The sequence below is a fragment of the Pristiophorus japonicus genome, unplaced genomic scaffold (assembly GCF_044704955.1).
Source record: "Pristiophorus japonicus isolate sPriJap1 unplaced genomic scaffold, sPriJap1.hap1 HAP1_SCAFFOLD_210, whole genome shotgun sequence".
Lineage (NCBI taxonomy): Eukaryota > Metazoa > Chordata > Chondrichthyes > Pristiophoridae > Pristiophorus > Pristiophorus japonicus.
Genome location: NW_027251799.1, coordinates 460,999 through 483,293, shown reverse-complemented (window position 1 = coordinate 483,293; position 22,295 = coordinate 460,999). Strand labels below are relative to the sequence as shown.

Below are 22,295 nucleotides of genomic sequence, written 5' to 3'. Positions count from 1 at the left end.
GCTGTTCGGAGATGGTTCACTCGGTTGATTCTGGAGATGAGGGGATTGACTTATGAAAATAGGTTGAGTAGATTGGGCCTAAACACATTGGAGTGCAGAAGAATGAGAGATGATTTTATCGAAACATAAGATAATAAGGGGGTTCGACAAGGTGGATGCTGAGAGGATATTTCCACTCATAGGGGAAACTAAAAGAAGGAGACATAGTCTTAGAATAAGGGACCACCCAATTAAAACTGAGATGAGGAATTTCTTCTCTGAGGGTTGTAAATCTGTGGAATACTCTGCCCAGGAGAGCTGTGGAGGCTGGGTCTTTGAATATATTTCAGGCGGAAACATAGACAGATGTTTGAGCGATTAAGGGAGTACAGGATTATGGGGAGCGGGCAGGGAAGTGGAACTGAGTCCATGATCAGATCAGCCATGATCTTATTGAATGGCGGAGCAGGCCCGAGGGGTCAAATGGCCTATTTATTATGTTCTCATGTTCTAATTGAACATTTCTCCCAGTCTAACCTTGTCTGTAATGAAATATGTGTCATTTAATAAGCCTCAAGTCCTTGCTCATGTCTGCTGCAGATTCCAGAGTTGATTCCAGAGATGAGGGGGTTGACTTATGACGATAGATTGATTAGGTTGGACCTAGACACATTGGAGTTCAAAAGAATGAGGTGATCTCTGTGTGGCCCTGAAGGACTGTGTCCAGGCTGAAGTTCTGTTCCCCCTGTAAAATCCTCCCCACGGAATGTCCTTTCTCAGCTCCAATCAAGTGATGCGAAACACTCAGGTGGTAAAGACAAAAATCCACAGCAATGTGTTGAAAGCAACACTAATTTGTGTGTCTATATCCCAAATATTAAACTCCAATCCAGTTACAGGAGTTATTAACATCAGCGTTACAGGATTTATAAACCCCAACTATCAGAATTAACACAATTTAGTCCAGGATGTGATTACCAGCAGCAATAACAACAGAATCCAACCCCTGCAGTCACTTGTGAACTCGCTGGTGTCTCAGCAGGTTGCCTGACAGAGAGAATCCCTTCCCACACTCAGAGCAGGTGAACGGCCTCTCCCCAGTGTGAACTCGCTGGTGTGTCAGCAGGTGGGATGACCGAGTAAATCCCTTCCCACACTCAGAACATTTAAAAGGTCTCTCCCCAGTGTGAACTCGCTGGTGTTTCAGCAGGTGGGATGATGCAGTGAATCTCTTCCCACACTCGGAGCAGGTGAATGGCCTCTCCCCAGTGTGAACTCCCTGGTGTATCAGCAGGCTGGATGATACAGCGAATCTCTTCCCACACTTGGAGCAGGTGAATGGCCTCTCCCCAGTGTGAACTCGCTGGTGTATCAGCAGGCTGGATGATGCAGTGAATCCCTTCCCACAGTCGGAGCAGGTGAACGGCCTCTCCCCAGTGTGAACTTCCTGGTGTATCAGTAGGTGGGATAACTGAATGAATCCCTTCCCACACTCGGAGCAGGTGAACGGTCTCTCCCCAGTGTGAACTCGATGGTGTATCAGCAGGTCGGATGACTGAATGAATCCCTTCCCACAGTCGGAGCAGGTGAACGGCCTCTCCCCAGTGTGAACTCGTCGATGTGTTTCCAGCTGGGATGGGTAGTTGAATCGTTTCCCATAATCCACATATTTACACGGTTTCTCCCCAGTGTGACTGCGCTTGTGTCTCTCCAGTTTGGACGATTGGCTGAAGCCTTGTCCACACACACAGAGCACGTGTACCGTTTCTCCCCACTGTGAACGGTGCCTTCTGCTTCCATGGTCAAAAGCTGATGATATTCCAGTCCCGATGTATTGAGTGACCGTCAGATCTTGAGGTGATGTTTGGTTTGAGCTTCCAGTCTACAAATCCTTCCCTTTTAACACCCTGTAAAGTGAATTTTAAACAGGAAAAAGGGAGTGTGAGAGAGAACCCACAAAAACACAAAGGCAGGTTGTGAAATTGAGCTTAATGAGTCTGGTCATTTGTGGGGCCGGCACAAGAAAAAAGTGACCATGAAAGCTGCTGGATTGTCGTAAAAACACATCTGGGTCACTGTTGTCATTCAGGGAATGGAACCCACCTCCCTCGACAGGCCCACATGGGAAATTGTTGTTCCCACTGGGCCCAGAATTACTGGGGGTGATACCCAGCAGCTTCTACCCCCATCTCCATCCAGCTCAAACTGATGTAACAAACAGACCCACACAGCAGGCCAGTGAGTGACTTCCACATCCAGCGCCCACCCTGATACAGAGCGGCTGAGAATTGCTGGGCCTGCTGTATAAATGTAAGCTGTTGTTTGCCTGGTGTGGGGGAGGTGCTGCCCCCGGGGGTTGCTGGGGCCGGGCCCGGTGGCTCTGACTCGGGGCCCGAGAGCCGCGCTTGGCATTGCCCGGGGACCGAGAGCCGCACTCGGTGTTGTCCGGGGACCGAGAGCCTCACTCGGTGTTGCCCGGGGACTGAGAGCCACACTCGGTGTTGTCCGGGGACTGAGAGCCACACTCGGTGTTGCCCCGGGACTGAGAGCCACACTCGGTGTTGTCCGGGGACTGAGAGCCACACTCGGTGTTGCCCGGGGAATGAGAGCCACACTCGGTGTTGCCCGGGGCCCGGGAGCCGCACTCGGTGTTGCCCGGGGACTGAGAGCCGCGCTCGGTGTTGCCCGGGGACTGAGAGCCACACTCGGTGTTGTCCGGGGACTGAGAGCCACACTCGGTGTTGCCCGGGGACTGAGAGCCACACTCGGTGTTGTCCGGGGACTGAGAGCCGCACTCGGTGTTGCCCGGGGAATGAGAGCCACACTCGGTGTTGTCCGGGGACTGAGAGCCGCACTCGGTGTTGCCCGGGGACTGAGAGCCGCATTCGGTGTTGCCCGGGGCCCGGGAGCCGCACTCGGTGTTGCCCGGGGACTGAGAGCCACACTCGGTGTTGCCCGGGGACTGAGAGCCACACTCGGTGTTGCCCGGGGACTGAGAGCCACACTCGGTGCTGCCCGGGGACTGAGAGCCACACTCAGTGTTGCCCGGGGCCCGGGAGCCGCACTCGGTGTTGCCCGGGGACTGAGAGCCGCACTTGGTTAAAAAGGAGGCAGACAAAAAGCAGGAAACTATAGACCAGTTAGCCTAACATCTGTGGTTGGGAAAATGTTGAAGAGTTCATTTTTAAAGAATCAATAGCACGACATTTGGAAAAGCATAATTCGGTCAGGCAGAGTCAGCATGGATTTATGAAGGGGAAGTTAAGTTTGACAAATTTGCTGGAATTCTTTGAGCATGTAATGAACAGGGTGGATAAAGTGGGTCTTTTGTATTTGGATTCCCAGAAGACATTTGACAATATGCCACATAAAAGGTTACTGCACAAGATAAAAGTTCACGGGGCTGGGGGTAATATATTAGCATGGATAGAGGATTGGCTAACTAACAGAAAACAGAGAGTTGGGGTAAATGGTTCATTCTTGGGTTGGCAATCAGTGACTAGTGGGGTGCCGCAGGGATCAGTGCTGGGACCCCAGCTATTAACAATCTATATTAACGACTTGGAAGAAGGGACCGACTTTAACGTAGCCAAGTTTGCTGACGATATGAAGATGGGAGGAAAAGCAACGTGTGAGGAGGACACAAATAATCTGTAAAAGGACATAGACAGGCTAAGTGAGTGGGCAAAAATTTGGCAGATGGAGTATAATGTTGGAAAGTGTGAGGTCATGCATTATGGCAGAAAAAAATCAAAGAGCAAGTTATTATTTAAATGGAGAGAGATTGCAAAGTGCCGCAGTACAGCGGAACCTGGGGGTACTTGTGCATGAAACACAGAAGGTTAGTATGCAGGTGCAGCAAGTGATCAGGAAGGCCAATGCAATCTTGGCCTTTATTGCAAAGGGGCTGGAGTATAAAAGCAGGGAAGTCTTGCTACAGTTACACAGGGTATTGGTGAGGCCACACCTGGAATACTGCATGCAGTTTTGGTTTCCATATTTATGAAAGGATACACTTGCTTTGCAGGAAGTTGAGAGAAAGTCCACTGAGTTGTTTCCGGAGATGAGGGGGTTGACTTATGAGAAAAGGTTGAGGAGGTTGGGCCTCTACTCATTGAATTCAGAAGAACGAATGAGAGGTGATTTATCGAAACGTATAAGATAATTAGGGGGTTTGACAAGGTGGTAGCAGAGAGGATGTTTTCACTGATCGGGGAGACTAGAAATAGGGGCCATAATCTTAGAATAAGGGGCCCTCCATTTAAAACTGAGATGAGGAGGAATTTCTTCTCTGAGGGTTGTAAATCTGTGGAATTCGCTGCCTCAGAGAGCTGTGGAATCTGGGACATTGAATATATTTAAGACAGAGATAGACATTGTCTTAACCGATAAGGGAATAAGGGGTTATGGGGAGTGGGCAGGAAAGTGGACCCGAGTCCATGATTGGATCAGCCATGATCGTATTAAATGGTGGAGCAGGCTCGAGGGGCCGTATGGCCTGCTCTTGCTCCTATTTTTTATGTTCTTATTTTCTAATGTAGTCTCGTATGGGAGTGTGGATTTTACTCATATCTGTCCATCTCTGGTATGTGGATGAGGATTTTACTCTGTATGTTAGTTTCTGATACGAGAGCGTGGATTTTATCCTGTTCCTGTCAATTTCTGGTAATTGCCTGTGGGTTTCATTCTGTATCAAAAAGGGCCACATTACAACATAATTCTAAAAGGATAAAGAGTTTTAAAAAAACAAGCCTGAAGGCTCTGAGTCTCAAAGTGAGGAGCATTGGTAATAAGGTGGACAAATTAACTGCACATATAGCTGTTAATGGATATGATGTAATTGGGATTACAGAGACATGGCTCCAGGGTAACCAAGGCTGGGAACATAATATGCAGGGGTATTCAATATTGAAGAAAGAAAAGGAGGTGGGGTAGAGTTAATGGTAAAAGAGGAGGTTAATGCAATGGTAAGGAAGGACATTGGCTGGGATAATGTGGAATCTGTATGGGTCGAGCTGCGAAACAACAAAGGGCAGAAAACGTTTGGTGGTCTGTAAACAAACCCAACTAACAGTAGTAGGGAGGTTGGGGATGGCATCAAAAAGGAAATTAGGGAGGCGTGCAATAAGAGTACAGCAGTTACCATAGGTGACTTTTACCTACATATTGATTGGGCGAACCAAACCGGTAGCAATATTGTAGAGGAGGATTTCCTGGAGTGTATAAGGGATGGTTTTCTAGACCAATATGTCGAGGAACCAACTAGAGAGCCGGCCATCCTAGACTGGGTCTTGTATAACGAGAGAGGATTAATTAGCAATTAGTCGTGCGTGGCCCCATAGGGAAGAGTGACCATAATATGGTAGAATTCTTCATTAAGATGGAGAGCGACACAGTTAACTCAGAGACTAGGGTCCTGAACTTGAAGGAAACTTCGATGGTATGAGACGTGATTTGGCTGGGATAAACAGGCGAATAATACTTAAAGGGTTGATGGTGGATAGGCAATGGCAGACATTTAAAGATCACATGGATGAATTAAAACTATTATACATCCCTGTCTGGCGTAAAAATAAAACATGAAAGGTGGCTCAACCGTGGCTAACCAAGGAAATTAGGGGCAGTGGCACATAAATTGGCCTGAAAAAGCAGCAAACCTGAGGACTGGGAGCAATTTAGAATTCAGCAGAGGAGGACTAAGGGTGTAATAAGGAGGGGGAAAATAGAATATGAGAATAAGCTTGCAGGGAACATAAAAAACTGACTGCAAAAGCTTCTATAGATATGTGAAGAGAAAAAGATTAGTGAAATCTAATGTCGGCCCCTTGCAGTCAGAATCAGGTGAATTTATAATGGGGAACAAGTAAATGGCAGACCAATTGAACAAATGCTTTGGTTCTGTCTTCACTAAGGAAGACACGAATAACCTGCCGAAAATACTAGGGGACCGAGGGTCTAACGGGAAAGATGAACTGAGGGAAATCCTTATTAGTCAGGAAATGGTTGTAGGGAAACTGATGGGACTGAAGGCCGATAAATCCCCAGGGTCTGATAGTCTGCGTCCCAGAGTAGTTAAAGAAGTGGCCCTAGAAATAGTAGATGCATTGGTGGTCATTTTCCAACATTCGATAGATTCTGGATCAGTACCTATGGATTGGAGGGTAGCTAATGTAAACCCACTTTTTAAAAAATGAGGGAGAGAGAAAACAGGGAATTATAGACCGGTTAGCCTGACATCGGTGGTGGGGAAAATGCTGGAATCAATTATTAAAGATGTAATAGCATAGCATTTGGAAAGCAGTGACAGGATCGGTCCAAGTCAGCATGGATTTATGAAAGGGAAATCATGCTTGACAAATCTTCTTGAGTTTTTTGTGGATGTAACTAGTAGAGTGGATAAGGGAGAACCAGTGGATGTGGTGCATTTGGAATTAAAAAAGGCTTTTGACAACGTCCCACACAAGAGATTAGTGTGCAAAATTAAGGTACATAATATTGGGGATAATGTATTGATGTGGAGGGAGAACTGCTTGGCAGACAGGAAGCAAAGAGTGGGAATAAACGTGTCCTTTTCAGAATGGCAGGCATTGACTAGTGGGGTGCCGGAAGGTTCAGTGCTGGGATCTCAGTAATTTACAACATCCATTAATTATTTAGATGAGGGAATTTAACGTAATATCTACAAATTTGCAGATGATACTAAGCTGGGTGGCAGTGTGAGCTGTGAGTCGGATGCTAAAAGGCTGCAGGGTGACTTGGACAGGTTAGGTGAATGGGCAATTGCATGGCAGATGCAGTATAATGTGGATAAATGTGAGATTATTCACTTTGGGTGCAAAAACAGGAAGGCAGATTATCTGAATGGTGACAGATTAGTAAAATGGGAGGTGCAAAGAGACCTGGGTGTCATGGTACATCAGTCACTGAAGGTAGACATGCAGGTCCAGCAGGCAGTAAAGAAAGCAACTGGCATGCTGGCCTTCATAGCAAGGCGATTTGAGTATACGAGCAGGGAAGTCTTACTGCAATTGTACAGGGCCTTGCTGAGACCACACCTTGAGTATTGTGTGCAGTTTTGGTCTCTTAATCTGAGGAAGAACGTGCTTGCTATTGAGGGACTGCAGCGAAGGTTCACCAGACTAATTCCCGGGATGGCAGTACTGACATATGAAGAAAGACTGGATCGGCTAGGCTTACACTCACTGGAATTTAGAAGAATGAGAGGGGATCTCATAGCAACATATAAAATTATGACGGAACTGGACAGGTTAGAGGCAGGAAGAATGTTCCTGATGTTGGGGAAGTCCAGAATCAGGGGTCACAGTCTAAGGATAAGGGGTAAGCCTTATCGGACTGAAATGAGGAGAAACTTTTTCACCCAGAGTGGTAAACCTGTGAAGTTCTCTACCACAGAAAGTTGTGGAGTACTGTTTGTTGGATTTATTCAAGAGGGAGTTAGATGTGGCCCTTACGGCTAAGGGGCTCAGGGGGTATGGAGAGAAAGCGGGAGTGGGGTACTGAAGTTGCATGATGAGCCATGATCATATAGAATGGTGGTGCAGGCTAGAAGGGCCGAATGGCCTGCTCCTGCACCTATTTTCAATGTTTCAATGTATCTTTCCATTTTTGGTGAGTGAGTGTGTATTTTGTGCTGTATCTGTCCATCTCTGTGATGTGAATGTGAGCTCTACTGCATACCCGTCATTCTCCAGTATGTTAGTATTGTTTTACTGTGTACCCCCAATCTCTTATAGTATTGGTTTTACTTTCTAACTGTCAATTTGTGTTATGGAGGTGAGTGTTTATGCTGAATCTGTCGGTCTCTGGTAAATGAGTCTGAGTTTCACTCTGTTTCTATCTGTGTCTGCGATGTGAGTGTGGGCCTTTCTCTGTATCTCCATTTCTGTTATGGGAGTCTAGGTTTTATTCTGTACCCGTCAAGTTCTGATATGTGATTATGGGCCTTACTCTATAACTGCCAGTTTCTGTTTAATTGCGAGTGGGCTTTCCTTTGTACCTGTCAGTTTCTGGAATGAAAGAGAGCTCTTTACCTTGTACCTGTCAATTACTGGTTTGTGAGTCTGGGCATGTCACTGTATGTCAATTTATGTTATGGGAATATGGATTGTAATAAGTCAGCCTCTGATGTGTGAGTGTGGGTTTTATACTGTATTTCTCAGTCTCTCATATGCAAATGTGTGTATTTTTCTGTAACTGTCGGGTTTTGTTGTGTGTTCAGGTTTAATCTGTGCTTCTCAGTTTCTGCTATGTTAGACTGTACCTATTTGTTCCTGCTTCTTGATTGTATGTTTTAGACTGTACCTGTCAGTTGCTGCTATGTGAGTGTGGAATTTACTCTGTATCTGCTTGTCTCTGGTATGTGAACATGAGAATCAATTGAACTTTTAACCTGTATTTCTCTGATATGTGTGTGAAGATTTTGCCTTCTACCTGTCATTGTTCAGATATGTGTGTGTGGGTTTTATTCTGCCCCAATCAGTTTCTGCGATGCAAGTAAAAACTTTACTGACTGCCTTTCAGTTTTTCGATATGTGCTCATGGGATTTACACTTTACCTGTCACTCTCTGGTATGCAAGTGGGGATTTTATTCTGTTACTGCCACTTTCATATATGTGGGTGTGTGTTGTATACTGTATCTGTCAGTCTGTGGTACGGGAATGTGGGGTTTATTCTGCACCTGTCATCTTCTGGTATGTTCGGGGGGTTTAAATACTGAATCTGTCAGATTCTGAAACATGAATATGGCTTTTGCTCTGTACCCATCAGCTTCTGATATGCTAATGTGGTTTATACTATCTGTTTGACATTTTTTCTGATAGATGATTGTCTTTTATTCTCTACCTGCCAGTTTCTGGCAAGTGAGTGTGGGTGTTTAATGTACCGTCAGTGTGATCTGTTTCAATGGTGAAACAGCATCTGATTCTACTGCTCCATGTGGCTGTAAGATTCACAATGTATCTCTGCCACTTCGGATCACTGTGGGACTGACAGCTTCTGCTGTCTGTGACAATAGGATTGAGGACAGTTCTGTGTGTCTGTGCTCTGTGAGTGATAATCTACTTACTGTGTGTGAGAAGGAGCTGCCTGCACTGTTCCTTGTGTTCTGGGTGGAGGAAAGATCACATTTGTTCTGGCTGGTTGAATCATTTTGCTGTGAGAATAATAATACGAGAACATTATTAGTTCTAAGATATGGATGCAGGAGAGAATATGATGTACCTGAGGGAGCAACAATGTAGCTCTCAATCACCAGCAACACGGTTTTGGTGAACTCAGCTCACCGAAACAATATAACCCGTCTTTAAAATATCTTCTCCCACACTCCTCTCCTGTTGCCTGCAATAGATGACCTTGTGAAACTCCCCACATCCTCACTGTCAGGCTGTTTCCCCCGGACTCAATGCCGATCTCTGAGCCCATCTGCGGACACGCTCCCAATGCGCTGTGCTGCTGTAAGGAGGCTGCTGCTCGCTGCCTTACCCCGGGGCTACTGTGTCACAATTCCTGGCTGTTTTAAACCATCTTCTTCCGCTCACTGAGTGAATGGTGATTGCAGGCAGTGCTGGGGGAGGGGAGGGTGCATGTGCTCTTCTGCTAACTGGGAATTGACACAGGGGGTGGGGCTGAACCGCGCATGCGCAGCTCTCTGCAATAATTCAGCCAAAGTGCACTTTTCCCAATTTACTTTTATCAGAATCTGAGCAAAGGAACTGGGCTTGGGGGGAAAGGACAGAGAATGATTAAAGCTGGGAGCTTTGTCCCTTGGAGATGCTCAATTTGAGATCATTCCGTGCAGGGTGTTTCTCTCCATGAGCCCATCTTCACAAAGCTATCCTGCAGCAACATCGGAGGGATGAGGGAGTGGGAGTGTTTGCTGGGACCGTGCAGGAGTTAATATCTAACAGAAACAAACTGAGATCAGTTTAATTAGAGTAAAACACTCGGTCACTGAGAGTAATACCGAAGTGGATAATCAAGGGGCTTTCATGAGGCAGGAACTTAATACAATCACTATTCATTATGAAGTAGAACTCGGTAAAATAATGGGACTAAAGGCAGGCAAGTCACCTTGCCCTGATGGCTTACATCGTAAGGTCTTAAGAGAAGTGGCTGCAAAGATGGTGGACACATTAGTTGTAATCTACCAAAATTCCCTGGATTCTGGGTTGGTCCCAACAGATTTGAAACCAAAAATGTAATGCCTCTATTTAAAAAAGGAGGCAGACAAAAAGCAGGAAACTATAGACCAGTTGGCCTAACATCTGTCATTGAAAAAATGCTGGAGACCATTATTAAGGAAGCAGTCGCGAAACATTTGGAAAAGCATGATTCAATCCAGCAGAGTCAGTATCGCTTTATGAAAGGGAAATCATGTTTGACAAATTTGCTGGAGTCCTTTGATGATGTAAGAAGCAGAATAGATAAGGCGGAACCAGTGGATGTGGTGTATTTGGATTTCCAGAAGGCATTTGATAAGGTGCCATATAAGAGATTACTGCACAAGATAAACCTCATAGTGTTGGGGGCAGTATATTAGCATGGAGAGAGGATTGGTTAACTAACAGAAAACAGAGAGTCAGGATAAATGGGTCTTTTTCCGGTTGGCAAATGGTGACTAGTGGGGTGCCTCAGGTATCGGTGCTCGTTCCTCAACTATTTACAATCTATATTAATGACTTGGAAGAAGGCACCGAGTGCAATAGAGCCAAGTTTGCCGATGATACAAAGATGGGGGGGAAAACAAATCGAGAACACGAAAAATCTGCAAAGGGATATAGACAGGCGAAATGAGTGGGCAAAGATTTGTCAGATGTAGTATAATATGGGAAAATGTGAGGTTATCCACTTTGGCAGAAATAATAGAAAAGCAAATTATAATTTAAATGGAGAAAAATTGCAAAGTGCTACAGGACAGAGAGACCTGAGGATGTTTGTGCATAAAACACAAAAAATTAATGTGCAGGTACAGCAAGTAATCAGGAAGGCGAATGGAACATTGGCCTTTATTGCAAGGGGGATAAAGCAGAGAAGTCCTGCTACAATTGTACAGGGTTTTGGTGAGACCACACCCAGAATACTGCATGCAGTTTGGTCTCTGTATTTAAGGAAGGATATACTTGAATTGGAGGCTGTTCAGAGGTTAATTCTGGCGATGAGGGGATTGTCTTATGAGGATAGGTTGATTAGGGTGGGCCGATACACATTGGAGTTCAAAAGAATGAGAGGTGATCTTATTGAAACATATAACGAGGGGACTGGACAAGGTGGATCCAGAGAGGATATTTCCACTCAGGGTAAACTAAAACTAGGGTGCATAGTCTCAGAATAAGGGGCCACCCATTTAAAACTGAGATGAGGAGAAATTTATTCGCTCAGATAGTTGTAAATCTGTGGAATTCTCTGCCCGAGAGCTGTGGACGCTTGGTCATTGAATGTATTTAAGGCAGAGATAGACAGGTTTTTGAGCGATAAGGGATTAAAGGGTGATGGGGAGCGGGCAGGGAAGTGGAGTTGAGTCCATGATCAGATCAGCCATCATCTTATTGAATGGCAGAGCAGGATCCAGGGGCCAAATGATCCACTCCTGCTCCTATTTCTTAGGTTATTATGTTCTTATGAGATAATAACCCTGTGACTGTATATGGGGACTCTAACCCTGGGACTGTACATGGGGACTCTAACCCTGGGACTGTACCTGGGGACTCTAACCCTGGGACTGTACATGGGGACTCTAACCCAGGGACTGTACCCGGGGACTCTAACCCTGGGACTGTACATGGGGACTCTAACCCTGGGACTGTACCTGGGGACTCTAACCCTGGGACTGTACATGGGGACTCTAACCCTGGGACTGTACATGGGGACTCTAACCCTGGGACTGTACCTGGGGACTCTAACCCTGGGACTGTACATGGGGACTCTAACCCTGGGAGTGTACCTGGGGACTCTAACCCTGGGACTGTACATGGGGTCTCTAACCCTGGGACTGTACATGGGGACTCTAACCCTGGGAATGAACAGCTCTGGGGCTTTCCTGTTACAATTGTCTGGGATGTAACCAGAAGCTGAGCACTGAGCAGCGCCTTTAGGAGATGGTGAGAAATCCGAGGTGTCAGAATATAACTCAGCTGTTACTTTACCAAGATGGCCGCGCATGCGCTTTGCTGCTCACTGAACAAAGATGGCGGAGAACAGACCCTGCCTTCCTGTACAAAGATGGCCGCCGTTACCCGGGGCCTGTGACCGGGAGAAAGCCTCGAGGCTGCAGCCGCCGATATTCCGGTTATTATTCCGGGCTTCCGGCGGGCACCAGGTGTTTATGAAGCCTCCCCGACTCCCCGCTGGTCCATTACTCACCTCCGCCCCGCTGAAAGTGAGCTGTTTTACGGAGCACATTTCACCACAGCCGCTCCGCCATTACACGCACCGCGCATGCTCCAAATACAGCCAGTTCTCGCGCGTGCGCACTGGTCCCCTGATGTCTGGGGTCGGCACTTTCTCCATCGCGGGGAATGCTGGGTAAATACCCAAGACTACTGAAGTGACTGGGACAGGATTTACTGGCCTCCCATTGGGCACTGAACCATGTTCATTCTGGCACTGAGACTTTGTTTCTGCTGCTCCAATAACCCTGTCCCTGAGCTGGAGATTAATGTTCTGTCTCAGTATTGTTTCAAACACCGGGTGTCCAATATTTCATTTCTCCACAACCATCATCATCATCACAGGCAGTCCCTGGAAGCGAGGATGATTTGCTTCCACGCCAAAAAGGAATGAGTTCACAGGTGTTTTAATGAAGGACCGAGTATTCCAGATCCCGAGCTACATCTTGAAGGGTGGAACCTGCCTGTGTTTGGATTTTGCACACCAGTCACCACACCGGCTTGTCAGAGCTCGGTCTTGGTCCAGTGGCAAGGATTATCCCAGACGACTGGAGACCAGCTGTGCTGCACGGACTGAGTGCACACATATACCAGTTTGGGCTGGGCCATGCTGCCCCTAGGCCCTTGCCCCTTCTGGGCCCCAGACTCATGCCTCTCCTGGGCCCCGGTCACGTCCTTCTATAATCTATTGCCGCTCCTTCGCCTCTCCTGCTGTGCCTGCCCGCACTGCAATTAGCGACGTGACTTTGCAGCCGTTACCATCCTACAATGGAATGCCACCGCCGCACACTGCTCCCTCTGATGGCCCCGACCTGCTGATGGTCATCCAGGCCGGGTCCATGCCGCTGCACGGGAGACTAATTCATGTTCCCTTCCCTTCCATTTTGGGCCTTTTCTTACTCTAGATTATTTCACTTCTCACGCAATTCATCTTTTGCGACATCAAATCCCAAGCTTGTTTCGTTTGAGCATACGGCTTGTGGATGTCATACACTGAACCCGCGTGTCTCACTTTACACTCATTTGACGTTCCTTGAAAGAACTATCTTGCTTAAGACTGGAACTCTCTTATTTTCTATATTGTTTAACGATTTTTGAATGCGGTTAATAGATCTCCACACATACTGCATATTGCCTTTGAAATGTTCTGGTCTTTGTAATTGTCTTTGCTAATTTTGATGGGTTATTTGATTATAATTACTTGTTACTAAATGCGTTGCAGAAATTTTTGCATCAAAATAATTGTTTAAACACTTCCTTTTTCGGGTCTTTAGCTTCCCCACTGATCTCTGTTTCCTCTTGTGGGGGGAATCTAGAACTAGGTGGCAAAGTCTGAGCATAAGGGGTCACCCATTTTAACCGGAAATGAGGATGAATTTCTTCTCTCAGAGAGTAGTGAATCTTTGAAATTTTCTACCCCAGAGAGCAACGGAGGCTGGGTCATTGAATATATTTAAGTTGCAGAGAGACTGATTTTTGAAAGATAGGGAAGTCAAGCGTTCTGTGGAGAGGGCAGGGAAGTGGAATTGAGGCCAAGATCAGATCAGCCATGATATTATTGAATGGCAGAGCGGACTCAAGGGGCTAGATGACCTACTTCTGCTCCTATTTCTTATGTTCTTAGCATTGATTATGGGCTGGGTTTAGATGTAGGTTTAGTGGTTAGTGGGTGTGGTTTGTGGCTATGTGTTAGGATTGGGATTAGTGATTGGGATAGTCAATATGATATTCGGCTTAGGATATAGTGATTAACGTAGAAAGCACTATTGGCAATATAAGTGTCACTGAACTTGCCCTTTTCCATTTCATGTTTTTAACCTCTCACAGACGAGTCACAAAACAGCCTCACAATGTGTTAATTCAAGGAACCATCGTTTCTGCGCAAGCCTCATTTCCTCCCTTCTTTTACATCTCTACATTTCTCACAGAAAAATCAATTAGTGACATTAGATTTGTGGATTTTGGGACAATAACAGACGGATACAGTTGTTGTGCTGGTTACATTTAATCCTCAGCCTGCTTGAAAAGGGCTTCTGACAATAATCTGTCACCAGGCCTCACCAGTCACCGTCTGATTCCACCATCATATCTTCATTCATTACCCACCTTTCCCCTTAACTAGAGCTGCTTTCAGCGGCATGGCCATTCCCCATACTGAGGCTCTCTAATTACCGAGCAGAGCATGAACACCGGCACTGACTGGTTAGTCTGAATGGCCCATTTCTATCCCATATATCTGATGTAATTCTATAGTCTCAGTGTAAGTGGTCCAAGGATTTGGTGCCTCAGTGTTATTGGTCCCTGGATTTGTTGTCACGTTATTAGTAATCCCTCAATTTGGTGTCACGATGTAATTCATCATGGATTTGATGTGTCATTGTAACTGGTCCCTGTATTTGTTGCCTCAGTGTAAGGGGACCCTGGATTTGATACCTCAATGTAAGTTGTCCCTGGATTTGGAGTCACAATGTATGTGGTCCCTGGATTTGGTGTCAACAACTCCTCGTCGCTGGGACTGAGGGCAAACACGCCGCCCAGCCACGCATTCAGCACAGAATGATCCCACTCAAATCTATTCCCAATTAACACTGCCCACGTCTAACTTCAGTGAAACGCACAATACAAAACATTTTAAAGGAAAAATAAACCCCATCATAGTTCAACAAAGACAATTAAAGGGCTGTAAATCCCATTCACTCATACACCTTCTTCACCCCTACTCTCCACCTCCCCCTCCCCAACTACTCTTTCAACCCAACTCCCCAACCCCTCACCCCAACTCCTCTATCACCGTATTTCTCTCAAACCCTCAACCCAACTCCTCTTTTACGCCTACTCTCCAAACCCTCCTCACCCAACTCCTCTTTTAACCTACAATTTAATTTTTAACATCACTTACACAAGTCATCCACACTGGAGGTAAATCTCAGGACCTTCTGTGTAATGGTGAGGTGTTCACTGGGCAATAAAATGCAGAGACTGGTGGGAGGCTGCTTATTACCCTCGGTGAGATTTAATCCCCTCTCCCACAGTATACTGCGGACAAGTGGTCACCTTGGTAACATAGAAATATAGAAACGTAGAAACATAGAAAATAGGTGCAGGAGCAGGCCATTCATCCCTTCTAGCCTGCACCGCCATTCAATGAGTTCATGGCTGAACATGAAACTTCAGTACCCCCTTCCTGCTTTCTCGCACTAAACCTTGATCCCCCGAGTAGTAAGGACTTCATCTAACTCCCTTTTGAATATATTTAGTGAATTGGCCTCAACTACTTTCTGTGGTAGAGAATTCCACAGGTTCACCACTCTCTGTGTGAAGAAGTTTCTCCTCATCTCAGTCCTAATTGGCTTACCCCTTATCCTCAGACTGTGACCCCTGGTTCTGGACTTCCCCAACATTGGGAACATTCTTCCTGCATCTAACCTGTCTAAACCCGTCAGAATTTTAAACGTTTCTATGAGGTCCCCTCTCATTCTTCTGAACTCCAGTGAATACAAGCCCAGTTGATCCAGTCTTTCTTGATAGGTCAGTCCCGCCATCCCGGGAATCAGTCTGGTGAATCTTCGCTGCACTCCCTCAATAGCAAGAATGTCCCTTCTCAAGTTAGGAGCCCAAAACTGTACACAATACTCCAGGTGTGGCCTCACCAAGGCCCTGTACAACTGTAGCAACACCTCCCTGCCCCTGTATTCAAATCCCCTCGCCATGAAGGCCAAAAAGCCATTTGCTTTCTTAACCGCCTGCTGTACCTGCATGCTAACCTTCAATGACTGATGTACCATGACACCCAGGTCTCGTTGCAACTTCCCTTTTCCTAATCTGTCACCATTCAGATAATAGTCTGTCTCTCTGTTTTTACCACCAAAGTGGATAACCTCACATTAATCCACATTATACTTCATCTGCCATGCTTTTGCCCACTCACCTAACCTATCCAAGTCACTCTGCAGTCTAATAGCATCCTCCTCGCAGCTCACAATGCCACCCAACTTAGTGTCATCCGCAAATTTGGAGATACTGCATTTAATCCCCTCATCTAAATCATTAATGTACAATGTAAACAGCTGGGGCCCCAGCACAGAACCTTGCGGCACCCCACTAGTCACTGCCTGCCATTCTGAAAAGTACCCGTTTACTCCTACTCTTTGCTTCCTGTCTGACAACCAGTTCTCAATCCACGTCAGCACACTACACCCAATCCCATGTGCTTTAACTTTGCACATTAATCTCTTGTGTGGGACCTTGTCGAAAGCCTTCTGAAAGTCCAAATATACCACATCAACTGGTTCTCCTTTGTCCACTTTACTGGAAACATCCTCAAAAAATTCCAGAAGATTTGTCAAGCATGATTTCCCTTTCACAAATCCATGCTGACTTGGACCTATCATGTCACCATTTTCCAGATGCACTGCTATGACATCCTTAATAATTGATTCGAGGTTCCAGGAGGTGTTGCTACAGTTGTACGGAATGGTCAGTGTGACATCACTTTCGAATCAAGAGCACACAAGAAATGGGTCATCAATAAATGGGAAAGAGATTGAACACTCTGCAATTACATTGTAAATAAGAGCAAATAAAATGCTGGAAAATAACTGGCGAAGACAATAGCTTATCTCTGTGGAATTCATTGTCAAACATTAAGAATGATGTGTTTTGTTTACATACACACAAACACACACGCATATATAGCAAAGACTTTGTGTGTGCACTTTTCAGTTGTTGTGCTTAACCAGATGCGATTAAATTCTTCGGTCTTTAGGACCTTGCGGGAGCCCACCGGCGGTGCTTGCTGTGTGAGGATATAAGGAGACCCCGCGCGTTTGCTCCTCCCAAACCTGGGGGAATGGAGCAGATATTTAAAGGGACTCGGACTCCCTTTTCACTGCCTATTTATACTTAAAGGAACAGTGCAGTTTATCTCGGAGTGTCGGGGGACTTCACGAACCGACCTCACATTAACAGTTGTTCCCTTCTGTACTGTGCAGTGATTGAAAAGCTGTCTATTTCAGTGACTTGCGCCTTTCTAAAATGTCACACACTTTTTGATGATCCATTTGACTTGAATTTGGAAAGTCTTCAGAATTGTGCAGTGTGACGAAAGTTTCGTTTAAAGCTGGAATAAAATGTGTTTCAAAATATCATTTCTAACCCTCCCCCCCATCCCCCAAATTTTAGAACACTCTGCAATATTGACTGGGAAGTTCCCAAGTTCGTTCCTTGATCTGTGCTGTTGGTTGATCTCAGCCAAGGCAGCAGTTCAGTGGTTAAATTTGTCCTCGGTACCAGTTGGCTAAATATGATTAAAAATTAGCCAGTGCCCCTGCTCTTGATACCGATCCAATGACCTCAACTGGGAAATGACCTCAACTGGGAAGTGTGTGGTTGTAATTTGAGGGCAGGACTGGACTCGACTCTGATGCCTAGCACAGTGGAAATGTGTATCCTGTCCTTAAAGTAACAACGTTTGTAACCTCAATTTGCAGGGTATTAGAAGGTGAGGGTCTACAGCTGGGAAGCTGAAACCAAACATCATGGCAAGATTTGAGAGATTCACCGGATTGATCAGGAGCACCCTATCATCAGCCTTTGGAAAAACACCAATCACAGCGGTGAGAAACAGGACACATGTTCTGTGCGTGGATGCACCTTCAACCAATCGTCTAGCCTGTGAGACTCGTGTGGCCAGCTGACTCAACACTGTGAATGTAGGGACAGTGGGAATGGATGCAGATGCACGTTGGATGGAAAGACATCAGGGAGAGACCGTTTACCAGCTGAATGTGGAAAGTGATTCAGTCTCTCATCTCACCAACTGACATTCGAGGACGTAGATAACAGACTTTCTCCTGTGAATATAGAGCTGGGTTACTGGGCCGTGATATTTTTACTTGTTGAGTGTAAACCTTTGCCAATTACTTGACGTGATGGGTTTACTTGTACATTTTTCTTTAAATACATTTACTGAGTGGATTCAAATTTAAATTGAAACCAGATTTGCACGATTCTCTATTCACACATCGAAGGTGAGAGAGATGCTGCCAGGAACGCGCTAAGTCCTGTAGCAGAAATAGATTAACAGACTGTGTTTTGTGTTTAGTGATCCCAGGCGTGATAGCTATCCCTACTCTGGACACCAAGGCAAGGAGCGGCAGTCTGGAAGGTATAATTAACTGGGACTTCTCCCTGAGAGTAACCAAAGGCATGAGAACAGAAACAATCTCGAGATAGAAAGGAGAAAAGGACCAAAATATAACAGGACATCAATTAGTCTCCTCTTATCAAGGATATTTCAAATATCGACACATTGTATTATTTGAAATATCAAAATATTAAACTCCATCCCAGTTTTCGGGGTGAGTAATATCAGCAGAAACAAATCCCAACTGACAGAACGAACACGATTCAGTCAGGATGCGATTAACAGCAGTAATAACAGTAGAACATAACCCGTGCAGTCACTTGTGAACACGCAATTCAGATGACTGAGTGAATCCCTTCCCACACTTCCCCAGTGTGAACTCGCTGGAGTTTCAGCAGGTTGGATGACTGAGTGAACCACTGCCCACACACAGAGTAGGTGACCGGCCTCTCGTCGGTGTGACTGTGACAATGAATTTCTAGATCAGACGGGGAACTGAATCCCTTCTCACAGCCTCCACATTCCCACGGTTTCTCCATGATGCAGGTGTCCTTGTGTCTCCCAGGTTGGATGATCAGTTGAAGTTTTGTCCACATACAGAACACGTGTAGTTTCTCCCCGCTGTGAATGGTGCAATATTTTTTCAGCTGTGTAACTGATTGAAGCTCTTTCCACAGTCAGTGCACTGGTATACTCTCACACGGCTGTGTGTGTGCTTTTCCAGTCACACTGATGTTTGAGATATTTTCCCACAGACATGTGGAAAAATATTTCCGAGACTGTATAATATATAAAGAGAGGTTTATTAAATCGGAGACAAAGCTCTGGGAGAAGTGTTAGAGACCCCTGTCTCTGAACCAGCTTCTCAATTTGATATCTCCAGTGAGGTTCTTTTATCTTACAAATTACGTCACTTTACATCACATGCTTTAGCACTAGTCCTTCAGTCTAATCATCGCATTAAAAAGTTTACAAAGCTTTTCATACAATTACTATCCAAGTCTGAGCTCTTGATATAAACCATCCTCGCATTGTGACAGGGCATTATAAACAAGTGCAGGCTTTTTGGCACCGGTATAGACAAACATACCCCCACTTATCTCTCCAGTCGTTCATTTTCTCACTTTCCTATATCCATAACTCAAGGCCAGCAGACCTTGAAGTCAAACTGTGTTTTTTTTATATAAAGCATAATGCATCAGTATTGTCCCTTACAAAATTCATTAAAGGGGAAAATAAAAACAAATGTTTGGTCCCGTATACTAGTCAAGTATATGTCCAAAAATCCGCTCCAACAATATTCCCCCTTTTGGTCCTGGAGGATGTTCACGAAATCCAGATGACCACAATGATAGTAGCATGGTGTCATATATTCGTCCTTTGGGGTATGTTACTTCCCTGATGTTGCGTATGTCCACCTTGCTTGTAGCTCTAGGCTACCCTTCAAAGACAGTGGTCGGTGTCATCGTCATCTGTTTCTTCATCCTTGGTGTCTTCAAGTATTTCCATCAGGTGTGCTTCTTCTTCGGCGATTACACTGGCTACTGGCATCAGTCGAGCCATCATAACTTTACAGCAGATATTAAAACACCCGATAATCAGACAGCAAGTAATTATTATTACAACCAGAATAATTACTCCATGCATAAGATAGGACCCACAGGATTCCGCTAACAGCCAGTCAAACCAGCCAGATCCTCCTGCTGTCGTGGATAACTTCTTTACCTCCCTTCTTAAGTGATCAGCGAGGTTGGTTATGTTTTCTGAACTATCGGGAATGTAAGTGCAACATTCAGCTCCAATTAAGGCAAATGTGCCCCCACTTTGTGCTAATATATAATCTAGGGCCATTCGGTTCTGGAGTACCATTGTGCCTATGGCTACCATTTCAGCCGTTATGCCCTGCATTGCTTCAGCACTGTCGTTAACTATCTGTTCCAGTATACTCTCTAGATTACCTAATTCATCTATGGTGCATCCTATCCCGAATGTGAGCATCATGACCCCAAATAGCCTCTATACCGGGGTAAGATATCGTCTTAGTCGACCCGGTGTCTGTACTTCTGCTAAAGTACGTACCCGTCTGACAAAAGGGAACACATATCCCAAATGACAGGACCCCCTCCAGTCCTGTGGCAATCAGGGGTAGGCCTTATGCCTGCACACAAAATACATGCCATTGTATGCTGTTAGATTCGATCCCAATCTCTCTCTCATTCCCCATCGCCACCTAATCTTCGGCTCCCAGTCCTGGCTACTTGTCTGATTCTTCAAACCCTCTATTTCAAAGAACCCCTGGTTTGTTGTTTCGCTGGCTATTATGTTACACCTGGCGAGGTTAAAGTATCCTGCTACAAAACCTGTTTCCTCACCAGTCAGGGTTCTAGTGAAACAAATGTCAGCAGTGGGCCTTCCAACACCTGAGGTGTTGGTCAAAACCAGGAACGGGGGTCGTACCTACCTATTGTATTCCGGCTGGTACCATCCGTCAATGCATCCAAAAGGTAACCCCCCCCGATCTCCACGTTTCTTTATCTCTACTCTGTTTCCAGGTATCATTTACTTCCCCTGTACCGTTTTGTCGCATTACCCACTCCGCAACTTCCGAGATGTTAAGGGAGATTGACCTCAAAGGGATGCCTCCTTTGCTATGTATGGGGATGTGCGAACATACCCAGCAACTGGAAAAGTTCTCATTTTGCGCATAAACATAAGACATGTACAAAAAGGTATTCACATGTAACTCTCGTTTCGGTCTAGCTAGCAGGCCGGACCTTACACGAACTATGATAATCTCACCGATTGCAATATATAGTTTCATCGTATTACTCTACAATTAACAAATAGTCAAAGGCAAAATGGCCGTATGGCTTTGAAGAATCTCTCGCTGTCAATCTGCAAGTAGACAAACAACAACAACTAATACGTGTGCTAAACGGCTGGTTCAAAAACCTTAAGCTGGGTCCGATGCTTCCATTGTCCGTTCCCTTTAACATCGATGCAGGCACAAGTATCCCTGCTGATTATAACCTCATACGGTCCTATTCATTTTTGGGGCAAACCACGGTTTTCCCGGGAGGACCCTTACCATAACGCGACTTCCCGCCAACGGGACTTCAGGGAGCTTTGTAAGCTCTGCTTCCGCGTCTCTTTCTTCCTGATTGTACCTAACTAATTTACACATCCCTTTTAATTGAGTACTTAGTTCCAAAACATACCGTTTTATTTTGTCTTTTAATGGGCCTACATCGGCCCCCCCTGTTATGATGTTCTCTGGTAATTGCATCGCCCATCCTGTCATAAGTTCAGAAGGGGTTAATCCGGTTGTCCGGTTTGTCTTGGCTCTTAACTTCATCAATATAATGGGTAATACTTCTGTCCACGTTTTTCCTGACGTTTTCATGGCCTTTGCCAGGGCGTTCTTAAGGGTATGGTTCATGCGCTCTACCATCCCAGAACTCTGCGGGTGGTAGGGGATGTGGAATTTTTGTTTTATGCCCATCAGCTGGCATATTGTTTTTACAATTTTCCCGGTGAAGTGGGTGCCTTGGTCAGAATATCCTTGCCACTGTTGAGGCAGTGCAATCACGTGTGGGGAAAGATTCCACCCACCGGGTAAATTGATCTATAATCACTAGGCAATATATTTTTCCATGGGATGGGGGCAAAGGACCTGTGAAATCAATTTGTATGTGTTCCCATGGCCCCCGTGGACGGGGCTGATGTCCAATTTTAATTTTAATGGGCCTGCCTGGATTATATTGTG

The 22,295-nt window shown here is 45.6% G+C and overlaps 1 protein-coding gene across 1 annotated transcript in view; it reads right to left on the bottom strand.

Moving 5' to 3' along the window:
• The window catches only part of LOC139244992 (gastrula zinc finger protein XlCGF57.1-like), a 39,070-nt gene that overhangs the window by 5,043 nt on the left and 11,732 nt on the right, over nucleotides 1–22,295 (bottom strand). Inside the window, exon 3 of the mRNA XM_070871086.1 lies at nucleotides 958–1,861. Coding sequence (XP_070727187.1) covers nucleotides 992–1,861 — 870 coding nt within the window. The 3' untranslated portion in view covers nucleotides 958–991. The remainder of the gene's footprint in view (nucleotides 1–957; nucleotides 1,862–22,295) is intronic.